The 18123-nt window shown below is 31.2% G+C and overlaps 1 protein-coding gene across 1 annotated transcript; it reads left to right on the forward strand.

The window, feature by feature from the left end:
- The first annotated feature begins 4380 nt into the window (after positions 1–4380).
- Positions 4381–15445, forward strand: LOC149898989 (alpha-tocopherol transfer protein-like). The gene is made up of 8 exons (XM_090114203.1): positions 4381–4530; positions 8385–8536; positions 9362–9521; positions 11065–11123; positions 11488–11684; positions 12331–12441; positions 12682–12784; positions 15236–15445. Exons 2-8 carry the CDS (start codon positions 8386–8388, stop codon positions 15385–15387), a joined length of 933 nt encoding a protein of 310 aa, XP_089970329.1. The 5' UTR covers positions 4381–4530; position 8385; the 3' UTR covers positions 15388–15445.
- Positions 15446–18123: the final 2678 nt, after the last annotated feature.

The raw sequence follows: 18123 nt of genomic DNA on the forward strand, positions 1-18123 counted from the left end.
ATTACCTGTATGTTTTCAATGCTTTTTAATTATATTTTATGGCGTTTTATTCATCGTACAAAATATTTGTAAAATGATTAAGCAATAACTTTATACGAGCGTATCATTTCTCATAAAAGCAGTTATTAAACATCCAATGTTTAGCAGTAAGGAGTGATAATGTTTTTTTTTTTTTTATCATAGGACATTATTACACAAATCGACCTAGTCCCACAGTAAGCTCAATTAAGGCTTGTGTTGTGACTTGTGGGTACTAGACGACGATAAATATAATATTTAATAAATACATATATAGATAATAACACCCAGACCCAAGAACAAATAATTGAGTTCATCACACAAATATTTGCCCTGACCGGGGATCGAACCCGGGACCGTCGGCTCAGTAGGCAGTTACTTTACCACTGCGCCAACCGCGTCGTCATCAAAATCGTCATGTTTCGCTCGATCAAAAATGTATTTCGAAATCAAAATACATACTTTGAATTTTAGACACCCAATTATATTTGATACGTATTTGTCTCAAAATATAAATCGTTTAAATTGATAATTAACAAGAAAACCAACAAGTTTAGTTTATAATGTTTGTGCACAAATGAACAAATCTATAAAACCATGAAAATAACCTAAACATTCATAATCAGCATCATAAAACAATAGATTGCAATACAATTTTACGAATGAATCAGAGCGAGCAAAAGGAGCGCATGTGCAATATAAACTATGATTTATCGACAATGCTCTATTTAGTTTTTTTACGCACTCACGTGTTGATTGAAATCACTTAAAAAGTGAATTTTATTAGGTACTAGCGGTCCGCCCCGGCTTCGCCCGTGGTACATGTTTACGTTTTCTCTACATAAGAACCATCCTCGTACTTCAAGGAATATAATAAAAAAAGAATTATCGAAATCGGTTCAGCCGTTCTCGAGTTATGCGCTTACCAACACATTTTGCGATTCATTTTTATATAAGTATAAGAAGATAGAAGTAATGTCAATAGTAGTGATGTTTTACAATAAACGATTCTGGATATATCAAGAATAAGGGAGTTTAGTTTAGCGTAATTTTGCGACCTTAAAATGTTTAGTAACTAGATATAATATGCCTTTATATTTTATCTTCCAATCTATCTAACCTTACTAATCTATTATGCCTGATATTAAAAACCTAAACATAATACATAAAGTAGGCGTAATCAGTTTACCAAATTTAAAATTAATCTTTTTTCTGTGAAATAATAAGTTTCGTTTCATTGCGACTTGAGAGCATATACTAGACTAGTCAACAAATGAGTAGGTAACTTGATAACAAAATGACAAGAAAAATTATTGCTAACCAGTAACCACTATGAAAAACAAAAAACTACAAAAAGATGCTTCCAAATCAACGTACAGCATTAAAAACTACATCACAATATGTCGTCAAATTCATAAGGACAGGACATACGCAATAATTTTTACCATTATAATGTACAGTAGCACCTCGTTAAGTCGAACCTCGATAAGTCAAAAACCTCCAAATCTCGAAAAAATGTTGTGTTCCCTTCCCTTCAAACCCGAAAACCTCCGTTACTTGAAATCTTGACCCTCTGTTAGTCGAAAATATCACCAAGTCCCTTCAAGCCATTTTGGTACAAATTTTCACTCTATAACTCGAAAAATTAACTTTGACCTCTGTATCTCGAACATAGCCACGTTTTATTTTACAACCTTTATAACTTGATCATTTGGAATTTATTAACTCTATTGTTCCAACAAAAATAAGTTACCGACTTTAACAAATTGCCGACAGTGCAAGTAGAAAAAAAATGTAGTGTTTCTTAGAAAAAATTTTAGAAGTATACGATAATAAATTTATCCATCAGAAGAAGAATTTTCTGCTCTTTATAGATAAGACAATGCTAAAGAACAACCAAATTATCTAAAGAAAAAAAAAATACTGACTTTTTTAATGCCATTTTTTTTAAACTGATTTGAAATAATGTTGATTTGTAATAAATAAAAACATGTTGGTCACCTCTGCAAGTTGAATTTTAATGTACTTTACCTCTGTAACTCAAAATTTATAAGAATAAACCTCAAACTCTTTATGTCGAATCAAAATCCGCCTAAGTCGAAATCCTCCATAAGTTGAAAACTCTATAACTCGAATTTTTTGGCGTCTCCCTTGATATTCGACTTATAGAGGTGCTACTGTATATAGAATTAGGAAAGTCAACGACAAAGCAACTTAATAGCATAGTTGGGAAACAAGACTTTACGTAATAACCCTTGGTTCTACGCTGCGGTTTGTTTTAATCTATTTTATGCCTATTGCGATCATTGTCACAACTTCATGTTCATACAGTTCTTTATAATTATGGTTTATGAGAATTTTATTAAATCTGTGTGTCCTTTGAAAATTATACATCTTATTTGTAATACGGTTATAATATCTTCACCTGTATATCTTTGTGTGGTTGAATATAAGAGACTCATTTAGAGTCGATTTTGACCCACTCTAAACAGACAGATTAAATCAAACTTTATACACTGATCAATGATCTATGACTACAATAATTTTGTGAGTTTATCCTATTTTTAGTTTTTTTCGCCATACTTATTTTTTACTGTCTCTGTATGTTATTTCTTATGACTTTAAAAACATCTTAAACATAGCTTACAGGATTTGCGTTCGACGCGGCCTGTCGCCTTATTTTATGAAGAAGTTTTGGTCATAATCCAAACATTCATAGTAGACATAGCAGGTACATCTTTGAAAATGTTCCTTCTTATATATTCGTAGGTTTCAATTTGATGTTTTCCTTATCCAAAGATAATGTGTATGAAACCCCAAAGCCTAAAAAAATTGTGGCATATTAAGCCATCATTGCACACTAAACAAAAAATGTTAACATCGAAGTATCTCATTCTTTTTTGCTTATTTGAGATCAATACTTGTGCCGAAATTTAATTGCGTAAAACCTGATTATAACAATATTACAGAGATGACGTAAAACTTTTCGCTTGCTTTGTTTTTTGATCGAAATCTCTTCGACCGAAAACTTGTGATAAAACATGGTTTTTGGTAACATTGGTATTACAGAATAAATTTAATTATTTTATTAGCTTTTGCATTTTAGAAGCTTATCAGAACACTTAAATACTTACTACCATTGTTATATTTTCTCACACTACAGAATTTATTAAATTTCATAACAAAGAAGATAAATAATATTTTCATATGTCTTCCTTAGAATGTTTTATTAATTGTTTTTTTATGTCTACATGTTTTATATGACAAATATATTAGGATAACAATGAATATTCAAATAGTATCACTACATAGTATAAAACAAAGTCGCTTTCTCTGTCTCTATGTCCCTTTGTATTCTTAAATCTTTAAAACTACGCAACGGATTTTGATGCGGTTTTTTTAATAGATAGATATTCAAGTATAGTCAATATAGTGATTCAAGAGGAAGGTTTTAGTATATAATTTATTAGGTTTTAGACAAAGCGAGCGAAGCCGCGGGCGGTAAGCTGGTTTATTTATAAACGTAATTTTATTTTGTCCTTACTAGGTTAATCAGAAACTTTTTTCTTTACCGACAACCTCTAAGTGATGGTAATTTTTTAACAACCAATAAATTTCTGTGTATACATATAATAATTTTTAATGTCTAATGGGTCTCTTTTTGGACTAAAAACATTACCTTTCAAAACTTCACTTAATTCTTAGAGAAAATCTTTTTAAAAAAAGACACATATTTTCCACGGCTTTGTAGATTTTTTATCCCATCTGGCATATTATGGAATAAAAATAAAAATAAAATAAAAATCATTTATTGAACAAAGTTCCTTACATCATAATATAGACCCCAGACTCCCAATACCTATAGCTTTCGCTGTGTTTCAGGAGTCTGTGCCTTCCCGATACATTACATCAGAATAGTTCAATAGTAATTAACTAATTAGTTACAAAAGAAAAATTTTTACTTAATGTTGACAAATGAAAAATAATAATAAATTATAATAATATTTAAAACAATTTAGTTCCATAATATTTAGCAATTAGAATAATTAAGACAATTAAATTAAATAATTTTCTAAGAATATGTGTTAGTTTTCACTTGTATAAAATACACTATTATACGTTAAACTACATCCAGTGCAATAGACATCTATCGAGACATCTAATATCATCTATCATCACAAGCATTTTGTTTAAATTATTTGCATGCTATGTAATAATGTGATCATGTTAATTTGCCTATATTCTCAAAACATTCTAAACATTAAAACCATAACCTACTACATTCACCATGCGCTACGTGATCCAAAGATAATCGCGTAAGATGTAGTCCAAGTGACAATGAGCAGGTAAGTCACAAAGACTGAGTACCGGAAAATTCACCTAATTTCTATCCATGACATCGCGACAATGCTCCAATGTCGCAACCTTAACAAGGTTCTGCTCTCAGCGAACGCAGTTAGTTCATTTTAAACCATCGGGTTGTGCAGTTAACTGGGAAAATTAAAATTTAATGTGAGTAAATGTTTTATTTTTTTTTTTTATAATTTTTGGTGTAGGTTTAATTTATATTTAGAGTGATTATAATTGTTTGTGGTGAATTTATTTACGCTAAGAAAATAAATTTCTAGGAATTGTTCGTGAGGATTAATTACAAGATGATGTTTGATGCTGCACTCAGTTTGAATATTAAATAGATGGGCAACAGAACCTTTTATTTAACAAATTGTTATTTATTAAAAGATTAATCTTATATGCAAAATTTAAATATGTACCTACTGAATAAAATTGATTACAATTACTAGAAAGTTATATTGCTAAAAAGGAGAATTTTAACTGTTTTTGATGATGGGGTTTTAATAATGGACATGTTAGAAGTCAATATTGTGGGATTCTATTTTTTCTTATTTTCAAGAAAATAAAAACAAACAGACAAAAATTATATATTACGCCGCAAGTATTATTTTAAAAAAATATCAAATAAACAGTTTTAACTTTTTATTTGGGAACTATATTTTCTATCACCAAAATTTATATTCGTCATCAAGTTGTATCACCTAATAAATAGATCTATCACCACGAAATATTTTCGTTCTCAGATAAAGAAAAATTGTTCCCAGGTATGAATTATCAAATTAATGTTAATATATGTGTAAAATAAGAGATCGATAACCAATAAAATTATATTGCATTACATGAATATAAACTTCGTTCTTATAATAACAGTTTTGTTACTTAAATAATAGCTCTGTGCTCAGAATGGTAGATCTGTCACCAAATAAATCGATTATCGATCCCTGACTGCGATTCCTTTTTATTTGATATTTTGTCACCAATACAGTAGTAACATTTTATTTCGTTCAGATATTAAATTAATAGTATTCGTTACCAATTTAATACATCAATTTATAATTTTAATGAAAAAATGATCAAAGGGACGGAGACAAATTGGCGCGACAAGCTGATTATTCAGTGGTTATTATTTTTAAGAATAAATATTGATTATTTTAACTTTAATTAAGTGTTTTATCTACTATTCTGCTAGCCATAAGCCAGCTATTTTAAACCAGCGCTGATTGTTCAGTGGTAATTATTTTAAACAATTAATATTGATTATTCTGACTTTAATTGTTTTATTTACTGCTAAAAATTTTATTTAAATATAATTTATACTACCAGTGGAAATTTAGAACCTTGGGAGTCTAGTTAAGTAGCAGAATCTTTTGGTTGAAACGATGATGACAACCCTATTTTTTTATTTGAACTTAATGCAATTTTCTAGTAGGTAACATAATATGATTTATTGGTGATCTCTTTAAATTAGTTTGCTTAAATACTTATTAGGACACACCTATTATAATACATACAAAAACATTTATTTGGTACTAGACCTTATATCTCAGGATTTTAGGTGATTTATTGTGGAACTGATTTTGCATTGTTTGGTGACTACATTTTGGTGACAGATCTACTATTTTGAGGACAAACCCTATTATTTAAGAAACACAAAACTAATTAAATTGGTGATAGCTTAAATGATACCCTTTTTATTTTAGTGTAAAATGTAGATGTTCAGTTTAAATTGAAGCATATATCCATAAACAGTTCAATATATTCTTGTGTAACAGTTCTATTTACCATGGGAGTTACTATTAAAAGAAAATAATATCGCATCAACATTTTCGAGACGACAAAAAGTGCACTGAAAGCAGAAACAAAAAATATTTTTTGGGGCTATGTTTATCTTAAAATGCATTTTTGTATGCTAAAAACGCTGTATCAAAAAAATGTTTGAAAAATATATAATTAGCAGAGCATAAATACCTAATCCTACCTATTTTGCTAGGTTAGAGAAGATGACTTGGGCATTTTTTACTTTTTTATTTTTATATCATTAGTTATTTTTAAAATAAGCAGTTTTTTAACATTCATAAGTTGTAACCGCTGAATCTAAGATTTACTATATTATCTCTTATATGTATGCTCTACCATCGAAATTGGTAATTGTCGAAATACACCGGGGCATTTTAAATTCACCAATATCGGACATTCCCAATAACAATCATAATATTATGTCCAGTAGAACCCTCCCTAATGGCAAATGTCTCCAGATACTACAAATTCATTGATAATTATGAAGATAAGATAGCGAAGACGCACCATATCTCACACGGCACTTATCACAAGAACATAATTGCACGTAAGATCGTTTATTATTAAAACACCACGTACCCGAGATTAGAAGGTCAATACCGCTGGTTAATATTCCTGACGTATGCAAGACCTATTTCGTTAAGTTCTTAAACATGGTACAACAATCGAATATTAAGAAGGGCTTATAAAAAACTAACGCTGTTAGAACAATAACATTGAAAACCAAGTAGGTACATTGTGAATAATATTGGTCCTGACTCCTGAGACTAGGCTTTGCGGGTCAAATAAATTTTCATACACATAGGGATGAGACAACAATACATTCCTTCTAATAAAATTATAAGAAAACAATTTGTCCGCATAGAACTCAGGTTTTAAAGGAAGAACCTAGACTCTAGAGCAATAAATATGAGCAAATACAGACAAAAAAAAATAAGAGAGACAAGGTGAATTTTTTTAATGATGAAGACATCACTTCAATTCGTCCAATAATTTCTCTCTCGTGATTCAATCATGAGGAGAAATAATTAAAATTTTAGTCTTATAGCATTTAAATGCTTTATCAATAAAAGGAAGATTTAGACTTTAGTCCTTGCCGGTTTCAATGATATGACCGAGGCAACTAATAGATACGATTTTAAATAGGCTATTACTTACCTACCTACGTACCTATAAGGTTAATGGTTATAAAAACATATGTATGTCTATTGAGAAATACTAGTATGATAACATAATAACACGATAATAACCATTAAAAACAAAACAATGGGTTTTTCGTGCACATTTGTAAATTGCACAATGACGTAGGCATCAAGATCAAGATGACCGCTACAATAACACGTCATAAACATATAAAAGTACCAAAGTTCAGAAAACGCGAATCCCTAATATATTTATAATAGGGATAGGGAAAGAGATCCCTCCTACTAATCTCCTACCTTCTTAAATCAAAACAATCGCACGATACAAAGTTTGATTCTTAAAAATAGCCCTAGAAATCTCATAGAATTTCAATCCTTATAAACTAAGATAATCGTGTAAAAAGGAAATGCCTAACTTCGCTTCGCCGAATATAGAATGTCGCCCGACGTTGCCTCATACATTGCGATGTGATTGCAAACTTTGGTGTACTTATGTTCCTGTTTTAGAAACTCGTTCAAGGAAATGTTGTGTGTAATGCTAACAGTCCTTGATGTAGTGTAAATAAAAGATTTCTACACAACCACACGCTAGGTATATAGAATAAATCGATATGGTCCATTTGTTTATTTCGTAATCTACCTGGAGAACAATTTATTATAGTACCTACCTTAGATACGCGAATTATTAGAAATAACACCCGGAAATGAGTCTAAATCTCTCAGTCAGATCTAGAAAGTCTACAGTTAAAAGCTAAATAATTATTTATAAGACCTATACATATTTATACACAAATGAATAGAACAACAATTTATTAACATGCCCCGATTCGAATAAAACTTTAAACAATGTAAAAAATATGTACAAATATCAGTTGCAAATTGTATTTCCGTCTGGATGTAATTATAATTACTGTTATTCGCTTATATTACGAAAATAATTGAGACAAAAACAGCGTACAGCATTGCAGTTTCAAACTCAGTTATAAATATACCTTCGTAGTACATACAGAGAAAACTTTATGCCAAGAAAATTCTATTCTATTCTCGAATATTCTAGAATATTCTGTTCCACAGAATGGCGTCAGTTTCGACGTTAGTGCAGCCGTCGGGTGAAATGTGGGAGAAGATACGGGTAGAATTGAATGAAGATGTCAAAACTAGGGATAGAGACTTGCAGCATATAAAGGAATGGTTGAGGAAGCAGCCGCATTTGCCAGATGAATGGGGTAAGTTTTTAGACATTCCTAAAGTCTTGATTCAATTAGGTGTAAAAATGTGTTTTGTACGTAAGTGTATCAAACTTAGGTCAGTTATTATAGCCAGTCTACATAGATAAAAATCCTGAATAGAACGGTGAAATATCAATGTAGTAGATCAAGAGCCCACGACGGCCAGACATTCCTTCCTTTAATAAAGTTGAAAGTTTCTCTGTATATATGTCTCCGATACAGATAAGAACGACTAGCGATTATCAAGTCTGGGTTGTGGTTACTTTGGCAGGAAACAGGTAGTAAGGGTGTATAAAATTGTACCTAACTTTCATTATAGTTTAAAAGCTAAATCTTATATATGTTACTTGGAGACCTATAAAAAGATGTTACCTTAAGAGCCAGACAGTTTTCATGGTTCTTACATCTAGCCAGACAAATTTAAAAAATAACTAACATATCATCAAATTCACATAACTACCTAAAAGCGTAACAAATATGAAATAACCCACTAAAGCATTAGTTAACTATAATTATTAAAAAAATAAAAGTATAATATATAAGTAATAATGTTATTCCTTATCTTTTACGAGGACTTATGATGATGGAATTTCACGTATCCCGATGACTTTTTTATTGTGTATTATAGATATTTTACATATTTTTCAATTTTTTAGACGATGTTTCAAATGTTTTAATTTGTCTTTATAATTTTTAATTTTTAATTAATTAATTTTTAATTAAAACATAACATTAATATTCATAGAAGAATAATTTGTTTAAATATGTGTAAGTGTTGTACACACAAACTTCGGATGACTAAACTGAATTTGAATATTTCAGATGAAGGTCGTATAATGACATTTCTGAGAGGCTGCAGCTTTTCTTTGGAAAAATGCAAGAGGAAATTGGACATGTACTTCACCATGAGAGCCGCTTGTCCTGAGTTCTTCACCAATAGGGACGTGAAGCGACCAGAATTAGTGGACCTTATGTTGAGGGCGTAAGTATTATTTTCAAACTAGCTGTGCCACGCGGTTTTACCCGCATTGCTCCGCTCCTATTGGTCTTAGCGTGATGATATATAGCCTATAGCCTTCCTCGATAAATAGGCTATCTAACACCGAAATAATTTTTCAAATCATCCGATTTAGTAGTCAGTAGTTCCTGAGATTAGCGCGTTCAAAGAAACAAACAAACAAGCAAACAAACTCTTCAGCTTTATAATATTAGTATAGATAAATTATAATACTAATAGGAATAGAATAGAACTTGCTAAAAATATAGATAGTACGTATGTAAATAAAGTTGTTATTAAGTAATAACTAGCTGACCCAGCCAACGTTGTTCTGCCTGGAATAGAATATGTTATGTACAATTTGTACATTCTGCCTATTACAACTTTTTTTTAATAAATCTTAAAAATCAAACAAATGTAATAAAATAGGTGATACGAACTGGTCAGGAATTCAGCTCCTAAACATGTACAAATTATCCCCAACATTCTAATAAATCGTTCCATCTTATTGATGACCTTACAAGATATGACATGGTATCAAACACCGACATTGTATGGTCTTGTAAGAAAATGCGCACGTACCGTGAAAATATCTAATTACTTACAGTAGACTCGATTATCCAGATCTATGTTATACGGGTTCGCGATTATCCGAACTACTTAACCCCTTCGTAAATCGTAATTTAAGAAAATGCCATTACTTTAGCCAATGTGAATTCGAATTAGACGTTTAATTTTGTTATTTTCATAATACTCAAAGATTATACTAATTGCTAAATATGGATCAATTAACAAAACCACTTATATTTATCATGCATTCGGTTATCTGGATTTTGGATTATCCGAATGCCTAAATTTAATCTAGGTACTACATCTACTTGAGTTAATAATATTGATACAAACAAGTCGTCCAAAATCTTTTGATGTAGTTAGAGCTATTGGAGTCGGTTTTAAATTACTATTTAAACAGTATTATTATGATAATTTATGTGTAAATAACTACTATTTAGACTTGATATTATCTTTCACCTAGCGATTGAAAACAGATTAGCAACTACATTTGATGATATTCAGTAAAATATTAGGTATCAGAATAGATACAGTTATGAAAATAATAAATGCAATTTATTTTTTTATAATGAATAATGTACTTACGTGAAATATTTAATCTTCGAGAGGTTTGGGCTGGGTATAATGGCTATATTACTATTTGAAGATAAGTCATCCTTGCAATTCATTTGTTAAATTTATTTACAACTAGTGGTCCGCCCCGGCTTCGCCCGTGGTACATGTTTACGTTTTCTCTACATAAAAACCATCCTCGTACTTCAAGGAATATAATAAAAAAAAAATTATCGAAATCGGTTCAGCCGTTCTCGAGTCATGCGCTTACCAACACATTTTGCGATTCATTTTTATATATAAGAAGATTATCAAAAGATGAATCATTTAATTAACAATGAATCAATAATTCAAGGAAATATTGGCTAATGGCTTTCCTCTATTCATAATTATAATAATGTTTCAGGCAAGGTCCGCCCCTGCCAGGGTTGACACCTAATGGACGCCGCGTGACTATTTGCAGAGGTAATTGTGTTAAATATTATTGCTAAATAGGAAAATTATTGGAACGATTTATTTGAGTTCAATAAGTTATTAAATGAAATTCCTTGGTAATATGTGTTAATAATAAACGGCATTTACGAAAATAATAGCCACAGATAACTATAATAGCAAAGTAAAACAAAAATATAATAAGCACCTAGAGAAGTATCTAACTATTAAGTCTCAATATTCAATTACATAATAATTTATAACACAATTTGAGTTTGAGTTAAAATCCTTTACCTAGAGCATTTCTGGGTCTAAATAGACTAAGACATCGACAATATAAGAACAAATTTCAAAACTACCCACACATCCAAAAACTTATTATCTCTATAAATTCCAGGACTTGATAAGAACCTAGACACAAACCAGATTATCGATGCATTCAAAATCGCTCTAATGATTGGAGATGTTAGACTCAGGGAAGAGAAAGAGGGTGTTGGTGGTGACATCTATATTCTAGACGCTTCTATCGTCACGCCAAGTCATTTGGGCAAGATCTCCCCGTCTGCTGTGAAGAAGTTCCTTATTTGTGTGCAGGTGAGATTCTGAGACATATTGCATTAACTATTCTTACAACAGATCAACACAATGTGCATTTTGTTAATTAGGCAGATGATATTAATTCATTTTATATCAAATAACACAAATATGAGCCATAAAGGCTACCTACTATGAATAATTTCTTCATGAATTGAGCTGGTTGCATACCTACGCTTGACATAATATTGTTTTTATTTTATCTATTCGGACTCACTTATCAAGACATCCATACTAATATTATAAATGCGAAAGTAACTCTGTCTGTCTGTCTGTTACTCAATCACGCCTAAACTACTGAACCAATTTTCATGAAATTTGGTATGGAGATATTTTGATACCCGAGAAAGGACATAGGCTACTTTTTATCCCGGGAAAATGACGCAATCTCAGAGATCCCACGGGAACGGGAACTATGCGGGTTTTTCTTTGACTGCGCGGGCGAAGCCGCGGGCGGAAACCTAGTAAAATTATAAATAATCTGACTGTTATTTGATAAATTCCAACGCCTTATAAAAACAGGGACTAAATTATACGCATGTTGCTATAAACTTTTACAGACGTTAGATATATGAACTCTACGATTGTAAAATTAATGTACAATATTTAAGAGATTTATATAACTGTTGTTCTTATATAATTTCAGGAAGCATACCCAGTAAAGCTGAAACAAGTACACGTCATCAACACTTCGCCAGTCATTGAGAAGATTGTAAACTTTGTTAAACCTTTCCTGAAAGAAAAAATTAAGAACAGGGTGAGTAATTTGAAGGATTATTCCTATTTGTGGTAAAGTTGTATTTGAAGGAAGTGGAATACCATTTTAATTTGGAGCACATTTTTAACATTTGCATTAAATTTGAACAACATAATTCTACACACAACTAAATTCATATAACATGTAAACAACACCTATTCGTTGGGACAAAAATAGAGTAGATAATATCTACTTTATTATCTATGTATATTATTTTTATCATATTCATTTTTTTTTCAGATATACATCCATTCCGATATCAATGAGCTATACAACTATGTGCCCAAAGAAATGCTTCCTGAAGAATACGGTGGTAATTGTGGATCACTCACGGATATTAACGGTAAATTAATTATTATTTATAATCTTAATATTAATTATAATATTATAAGAAATTACACGCGAGGCAGGGTTAAATATTAGTTTGAATGTAATAAGAATGTACTGCGATTCTACACAGCTACCTAATTGATGTAGGTAGTTGATAACAAATCGCAGCAAGTCAACGACTATTAGCAAAGTGAGGGTAGTTGGGTCGAACGTCGTATAAACAACGTCCGAGCCTCTAGGTACGATTCGTACAAATGCGCCACGAGTCAAAGGAAAACGGCAATTTATAGTTTTCGACAGCTAATCATGTTTTGACAGGAAATAGTGACAACTATATTCACAACTATTCATCCACAAAAATATTAATGGTCCATTGAAAAGTTACATTTGGGGTCGCATTTTTTAGAGGACGCAATTTTATTTTTTTGATGTGTAGGGGGGGGTCAGTGTGAAGCTATCACCAAGTTTGTGGGGTCGCCACCCTTGTCCCACGGCCGCCATCTTGAAAATAGCGGTTGAAATGGTTTTTACGATATATCTCTTAAACTATTTATCTGATAATAAAACAATGTTAACATTATTCGTTGCAAATTAAATTATCTACAACTTTGATTCAGTAACTTTTTGTCTTAGAACTATAAACAAAAAAGTTATAAGCGAAAATGTTCAGAAATTAGAGATGTTTATATTTTTCAATAAAACTTTTTTTTATAAGTTTACGAAGAAATTATATCATACCATTTTTGTAGATTGTTTTTCGTAGAACAACTTTTATTTACAACATTTTTTCATTAAGTAAATAACTAAGGTTTTACAGCCCTCCGAAGCGAGTACTATTTTAAGTACTCTTTAATATACAGAATACGATATGTGTGTACTAATAATAATTTGTCACCAGTAATTATTTTATTTTTGTTATAATAATATATTTAATAATTAATTTTACAATATTATTAATAATTAATTATTGAATCTTTTCCCCACAACCCAGGAGGTAGAGTCTGGAAGTGCGTTTTTTTTACGTCGAAAAGCAGGGCTGAAATGTTCTGCAGTGTGCTTCCATTGTTGTGGAGTCTGGGAAAAGAGCCAATAGCCAATTTATTATGTATAGTTACTACTGAAAAATAGTACTCACTTCTGAGCGCTGTAAAACCTTAGCTATTGACGTAATGAAAAAATGTTGTATATAAAAGTTTTTCCTCGAAAAACAATCTACAAAAATAGTCTTATATCATTTCTTCGTAAAATGATAAAAAAAAGTTTTATTGAAAAATATAAATAGCTCTAATTTCTGAACATTTTCGCTTATAACTTTTTATTTATAGTTCTACGACAAAAAGTTACTGAATCAAAGTTGTAGAAAATTTAATTTGCAACAAATAATGTTACATTGTTTTATTATCAGATAAATAGTTTAAGAGATATATCGTTAAAACCATTTCAACCGCTATTTTCAAGATGGCGGCCATGGGACAAGGGTGGCGACCCCACAAACTTGGTTTTAGCTTCACACTGACCCCCCCTACACATCAAAAAAATAAAATTGTGTCCTCTAAAAAATGCAAGGTCAGGCCTAAAAAATGTAACATTTCAATGGATCATAAATCAAAAGTTATGTCTAACAATATATTATCAAATGACAGTCGTATCAATTGATAACGAAGAATAATTAAAATAAAAGTTAAACTCTTAATTTGTCTGTTGGTAGAAATTCAAATTCTACTATAAATTCAAACTACAAGTAAAAACAAGTGAATATAATATTCAAGTAATACTGGTCCGGGAGCCAGCAGCAGATTTTATGACCAAGTTCCTCTCAAGCGATAATTAGTAAAATGCATCAAAGTATAGTATTATGAAGCCTCGTGAACGTCAGCTGGAGCTCGGTTGGGGGGAAGAGCGGTTGTAGCCTCCCGTATCAGCTGACGGTTTTTCCACCAAGATACAGCCAGCTGACATATATATTTATCCACAGTTACATATAAGCTATCATCAGGTAAATTTTTGTTTGAGAGGAAATAACGGAAAATAAATTTTTCTTTAAGTTTAACTTTCATGTTCGAGACACCAGCTGACGTATAATACACCATGTTGTAACCAGCTGACTATTTTTTTTCGTTGAGATATTGGGTTAGCTACAATTTGACAAATTTTTAGCTGAGAGGAAATGAATGAATGAATGTATTTTTTTCCTATGTGCGTGGGAGGCTACAACCGCTCACCCCCCCCAACCGAGCGCCAGCTGACGTTCACGAGGCTTTATAATACTATACTCTCATGCGTCTGACGAATTATCTCTTGAGAGGAAATAGTTAACCAAATTTGCACCTGGCTCCCTAACCATACAAAAATCTATTGATTTAGGACTAAGTTTAATAAGCTATTGAAAATTGGGCTTATCTTTATTTTGTTTTATTTAAAATCAAATTGCATAGATTCTGATATATTCTTTTTCAATTTACAGAGGCATGGATGAAGAAACTAGAAGAATACACAGAATGGTTTAAAAACGAGGAATCCGTAAAAGCCAATGAAGCTCTTCGGCCCGGAAAACCTACTAATTACGACGAACTTTTCGGCATTGATGGGTCTTTTAGACAACTATCCATAGATTAAAAATATATAAATATAACAAGTTAATAGCTTTACCATGACATTAAATTTAATTTTTTTATAGGATCTTTCAATATTATTCGTATTTTTATATAAAATTGCCTAATTGCATAAAAGCCTTCCGCACTTTGAAAAATATTATGTTCAGAAACAGTCTTTTCATTTCGCTTATTTCATGTTTATTGAAAAAATAAATAAACATTTATTGCAAAAACATCATTCAAACTTTATGCTCAATGATTTATTAAGATAAATATAATAAACTTAAGTTAAGCAATTTACAAGCATTTTCTTAAATGTTAGCATACTTTTTTATTAGATTTAGCGAATTATAGCTCATGGTATCCAAATTTAATTTTGTAATTTTTTATAATAATTTCAAAATGCATAGATAATAATATGTACATAATCCATATAATATAAAATGCATCCAAGAAATGATATCTATGCATTTTGAAATTTAAAAACTGTATCTCTACAGAATGTGATATTTTATCATTTTCGAATAAAAATTAAAAAATACGTTGTTTGTTTTTTACCATCAATATAAAAACCCACACTTTGTAATTTTTCTGTGTTTCAATTCATAGTTACCTACAAGTTAAAAGATATAATTTTCGGTGAGAGAAATTTAATTAAATGTCATATCTATGTGAAAAAATACCCAATCTATACTAATATTATAAAGAGGAAAAGTTTGTAAGTATGTATGTAAGTATGTATGTATGCATGGTTTTCACGCAAAAACTACTGGACCGATTTCAAAAATTCTTTCACCATTAGAAAGCTGCATTTTCAAAAAAATTAGAGATCCTTACCAAAAATGCAATAATGTAACCCAAGGTGTAAAAAAATCCTCAATAAAACTTCTGTCATCGCGTGCGCTGCGGAATCTATTGAAGATAGAACAAAAAAATGTTCTACAGTATTATAGAATGGATCAATATCTACAAGAAAGTCCGCGATACCATATGTCCATCTTCAGTAGTTATGTTACTACAACAACTTTTTTACGTTTTCAAAGTAAATAGAAGTGCCGACAGTAATCAAACCATGTTATCCATACACATATATTAATCCTTATCCCATTAAATGATGTTTTATTACAGACTGTTTCAATACCATCAAAATACTTTTTAAATGAAAAGAATTGGATATTCCATTCAAAAGATATAACGAATTTGAAAGTGTCAATCTACAGAAAATAGTAGGTATACTGTTCGAGCAGGCCGTAGTGCGGGGGTCACGGAGGAATTCTACCAATATGCGTCTTGACGGAACACAGTGGGGTTGTGGTCGGTAGGAATCCGAGATAACCCACGGCCCCTCCCCTGGAGGCCGTGGGTATCTATGAAAGATTTCCCCACTGAAACAAAAAAAAAGGCTGTAGTGCGGGACGGGGTAAAGGTGATTTTCATGTGATTAAAAATTAAACCTATAGTCCGACCTATAGTAGACTTTTCACTGTAACGATATCGCTATCTATGCGGGTGAAACCGCAGGGCATTGCTAGTATTTAATAAAAGAGTAGGTAATATTTATACCCGAGATTATTAGTAGTCAGTTCATTGTGAATCTCAAATCTTCGTTTTTGCTAATATGAACGAAAAGGATCCAACAATTTTATAGAATTGTCTTTGTTAAAATTTTGTACAGAGATAGGCTAGACTAGAAAAAGAACATGGGCTGTTAGTCTCGATTCCCACAGACAACAACGAGTTCAAATAATATGATTTAGTTTTACTACCTCCTAAGCATTTACACAAAGAACATTCTTCTTCTTCTTCTTTCTCAGCCCGGTTTAACCCAAAGTTGGGTATAGGCCTCTTCATGGGCACGCCATTCTTTTCTGTTCTTCGCCACCCGCATCCACTTTCTTCCCAATACCTTTGCTATATAGGTGGGCACCTAGAACATAAAGAACATGACTAGAACCAGAATTCTCTGACCAAAAAGAGTAGGTACACTTTGGTAATAACAATGGAGCAACGGGGGATTAAACACGTCTTATAGCAGTATCTATTAATTCCAGTTGGAAAACTGACAAAGCTTAATAGGTTGGAACTCACTAGGCTCACTGGAAATTACCTTTAATTATTAATACGCATTAAGAATCCGACATAACCCACGGCTCCTTCCCCGGGGGCCGTGGGTATCTTTGGAAGATTTCCCCACTATAAAAAAAGGGGCATCTGAAAAATAGCGCTGTTTTGGATAGTAATAGCTGACGCTGAGAGAGAGACGCTGCCTTTTTCTTCCTTTGTAAAAACGTTTATCCAACTGTTATGTATTGTATAAGAATTTTTAATGTACTGACTTTATATGAGAAGCAATAAAAGATTTTTTATTTAAAATAACATCAATGACAGTGAAAGAGCGGGAAGCGATAACTGCACACCAAATCATAACAATCAATTTGAATTACACAACATAAAAACAATTAAGGTTTTGTTTATTGTTTACCGTTTCCGTTTATATGCCACGTTAGCCTTGATAACTCATTTGATTATTTATAATCATAATCAATGATTAGACAGTTTCTAAATTATACTGTTATAATTTATTTTCGTTTTATTAAGAGTCACAGATAATAAATTTCAACTATATTCTCACTTCACAACCTTATCCAAATGAGATTATAGATTTATTTAATTAAACTAGATACCGCGACTTTATACGTGCCTTTGTGCTAATCAAAACTTTAATAATTCATCTCTACTGCTCATTATTAAACAAATA

This window comes from Colias eurytheme, chromosome 21 (assembly GCF_061535395.1).
Source record: "Colias eurytheme isolate Ceu_HAF_F1 chromosome 21, ilColEury1 Martin Lab GWU primary, whole genome shotgun sequence".
Classification (NCBI taxonomy): domain Eukaryota; kingdom Metazoa; phylum Arthropoda; class Insecta; order Lepidoptera; family Pieridae; genus Colias; species Colias eurytheme.

Excerpts from the sequence above, each read along its gene's own strand:
- LOC149898989 (XM_090114203.1), top strand. The coding sequence starts at position 8,386 with ATGGCGTCAGTTTCGACGTTAGTGCAGCCGTCGGGTGAAATGTGGGAG. Across the intron at positions 11,685-12,330 it reads AGTTCCTTATTTGTGTGCAG|GAAGCATACCCAGTAAAGCT; the intron begins GTGAGATTCTGA and ends ATATAATTTCAG. Across the intron at positions 12,442-12,681 it reads AAGAAAAAATTAAGAACAGG|ATATACATCCATTCCGATAT; the intron begins GTGAGTAATTTG and ends TTTTTTTTTCAG.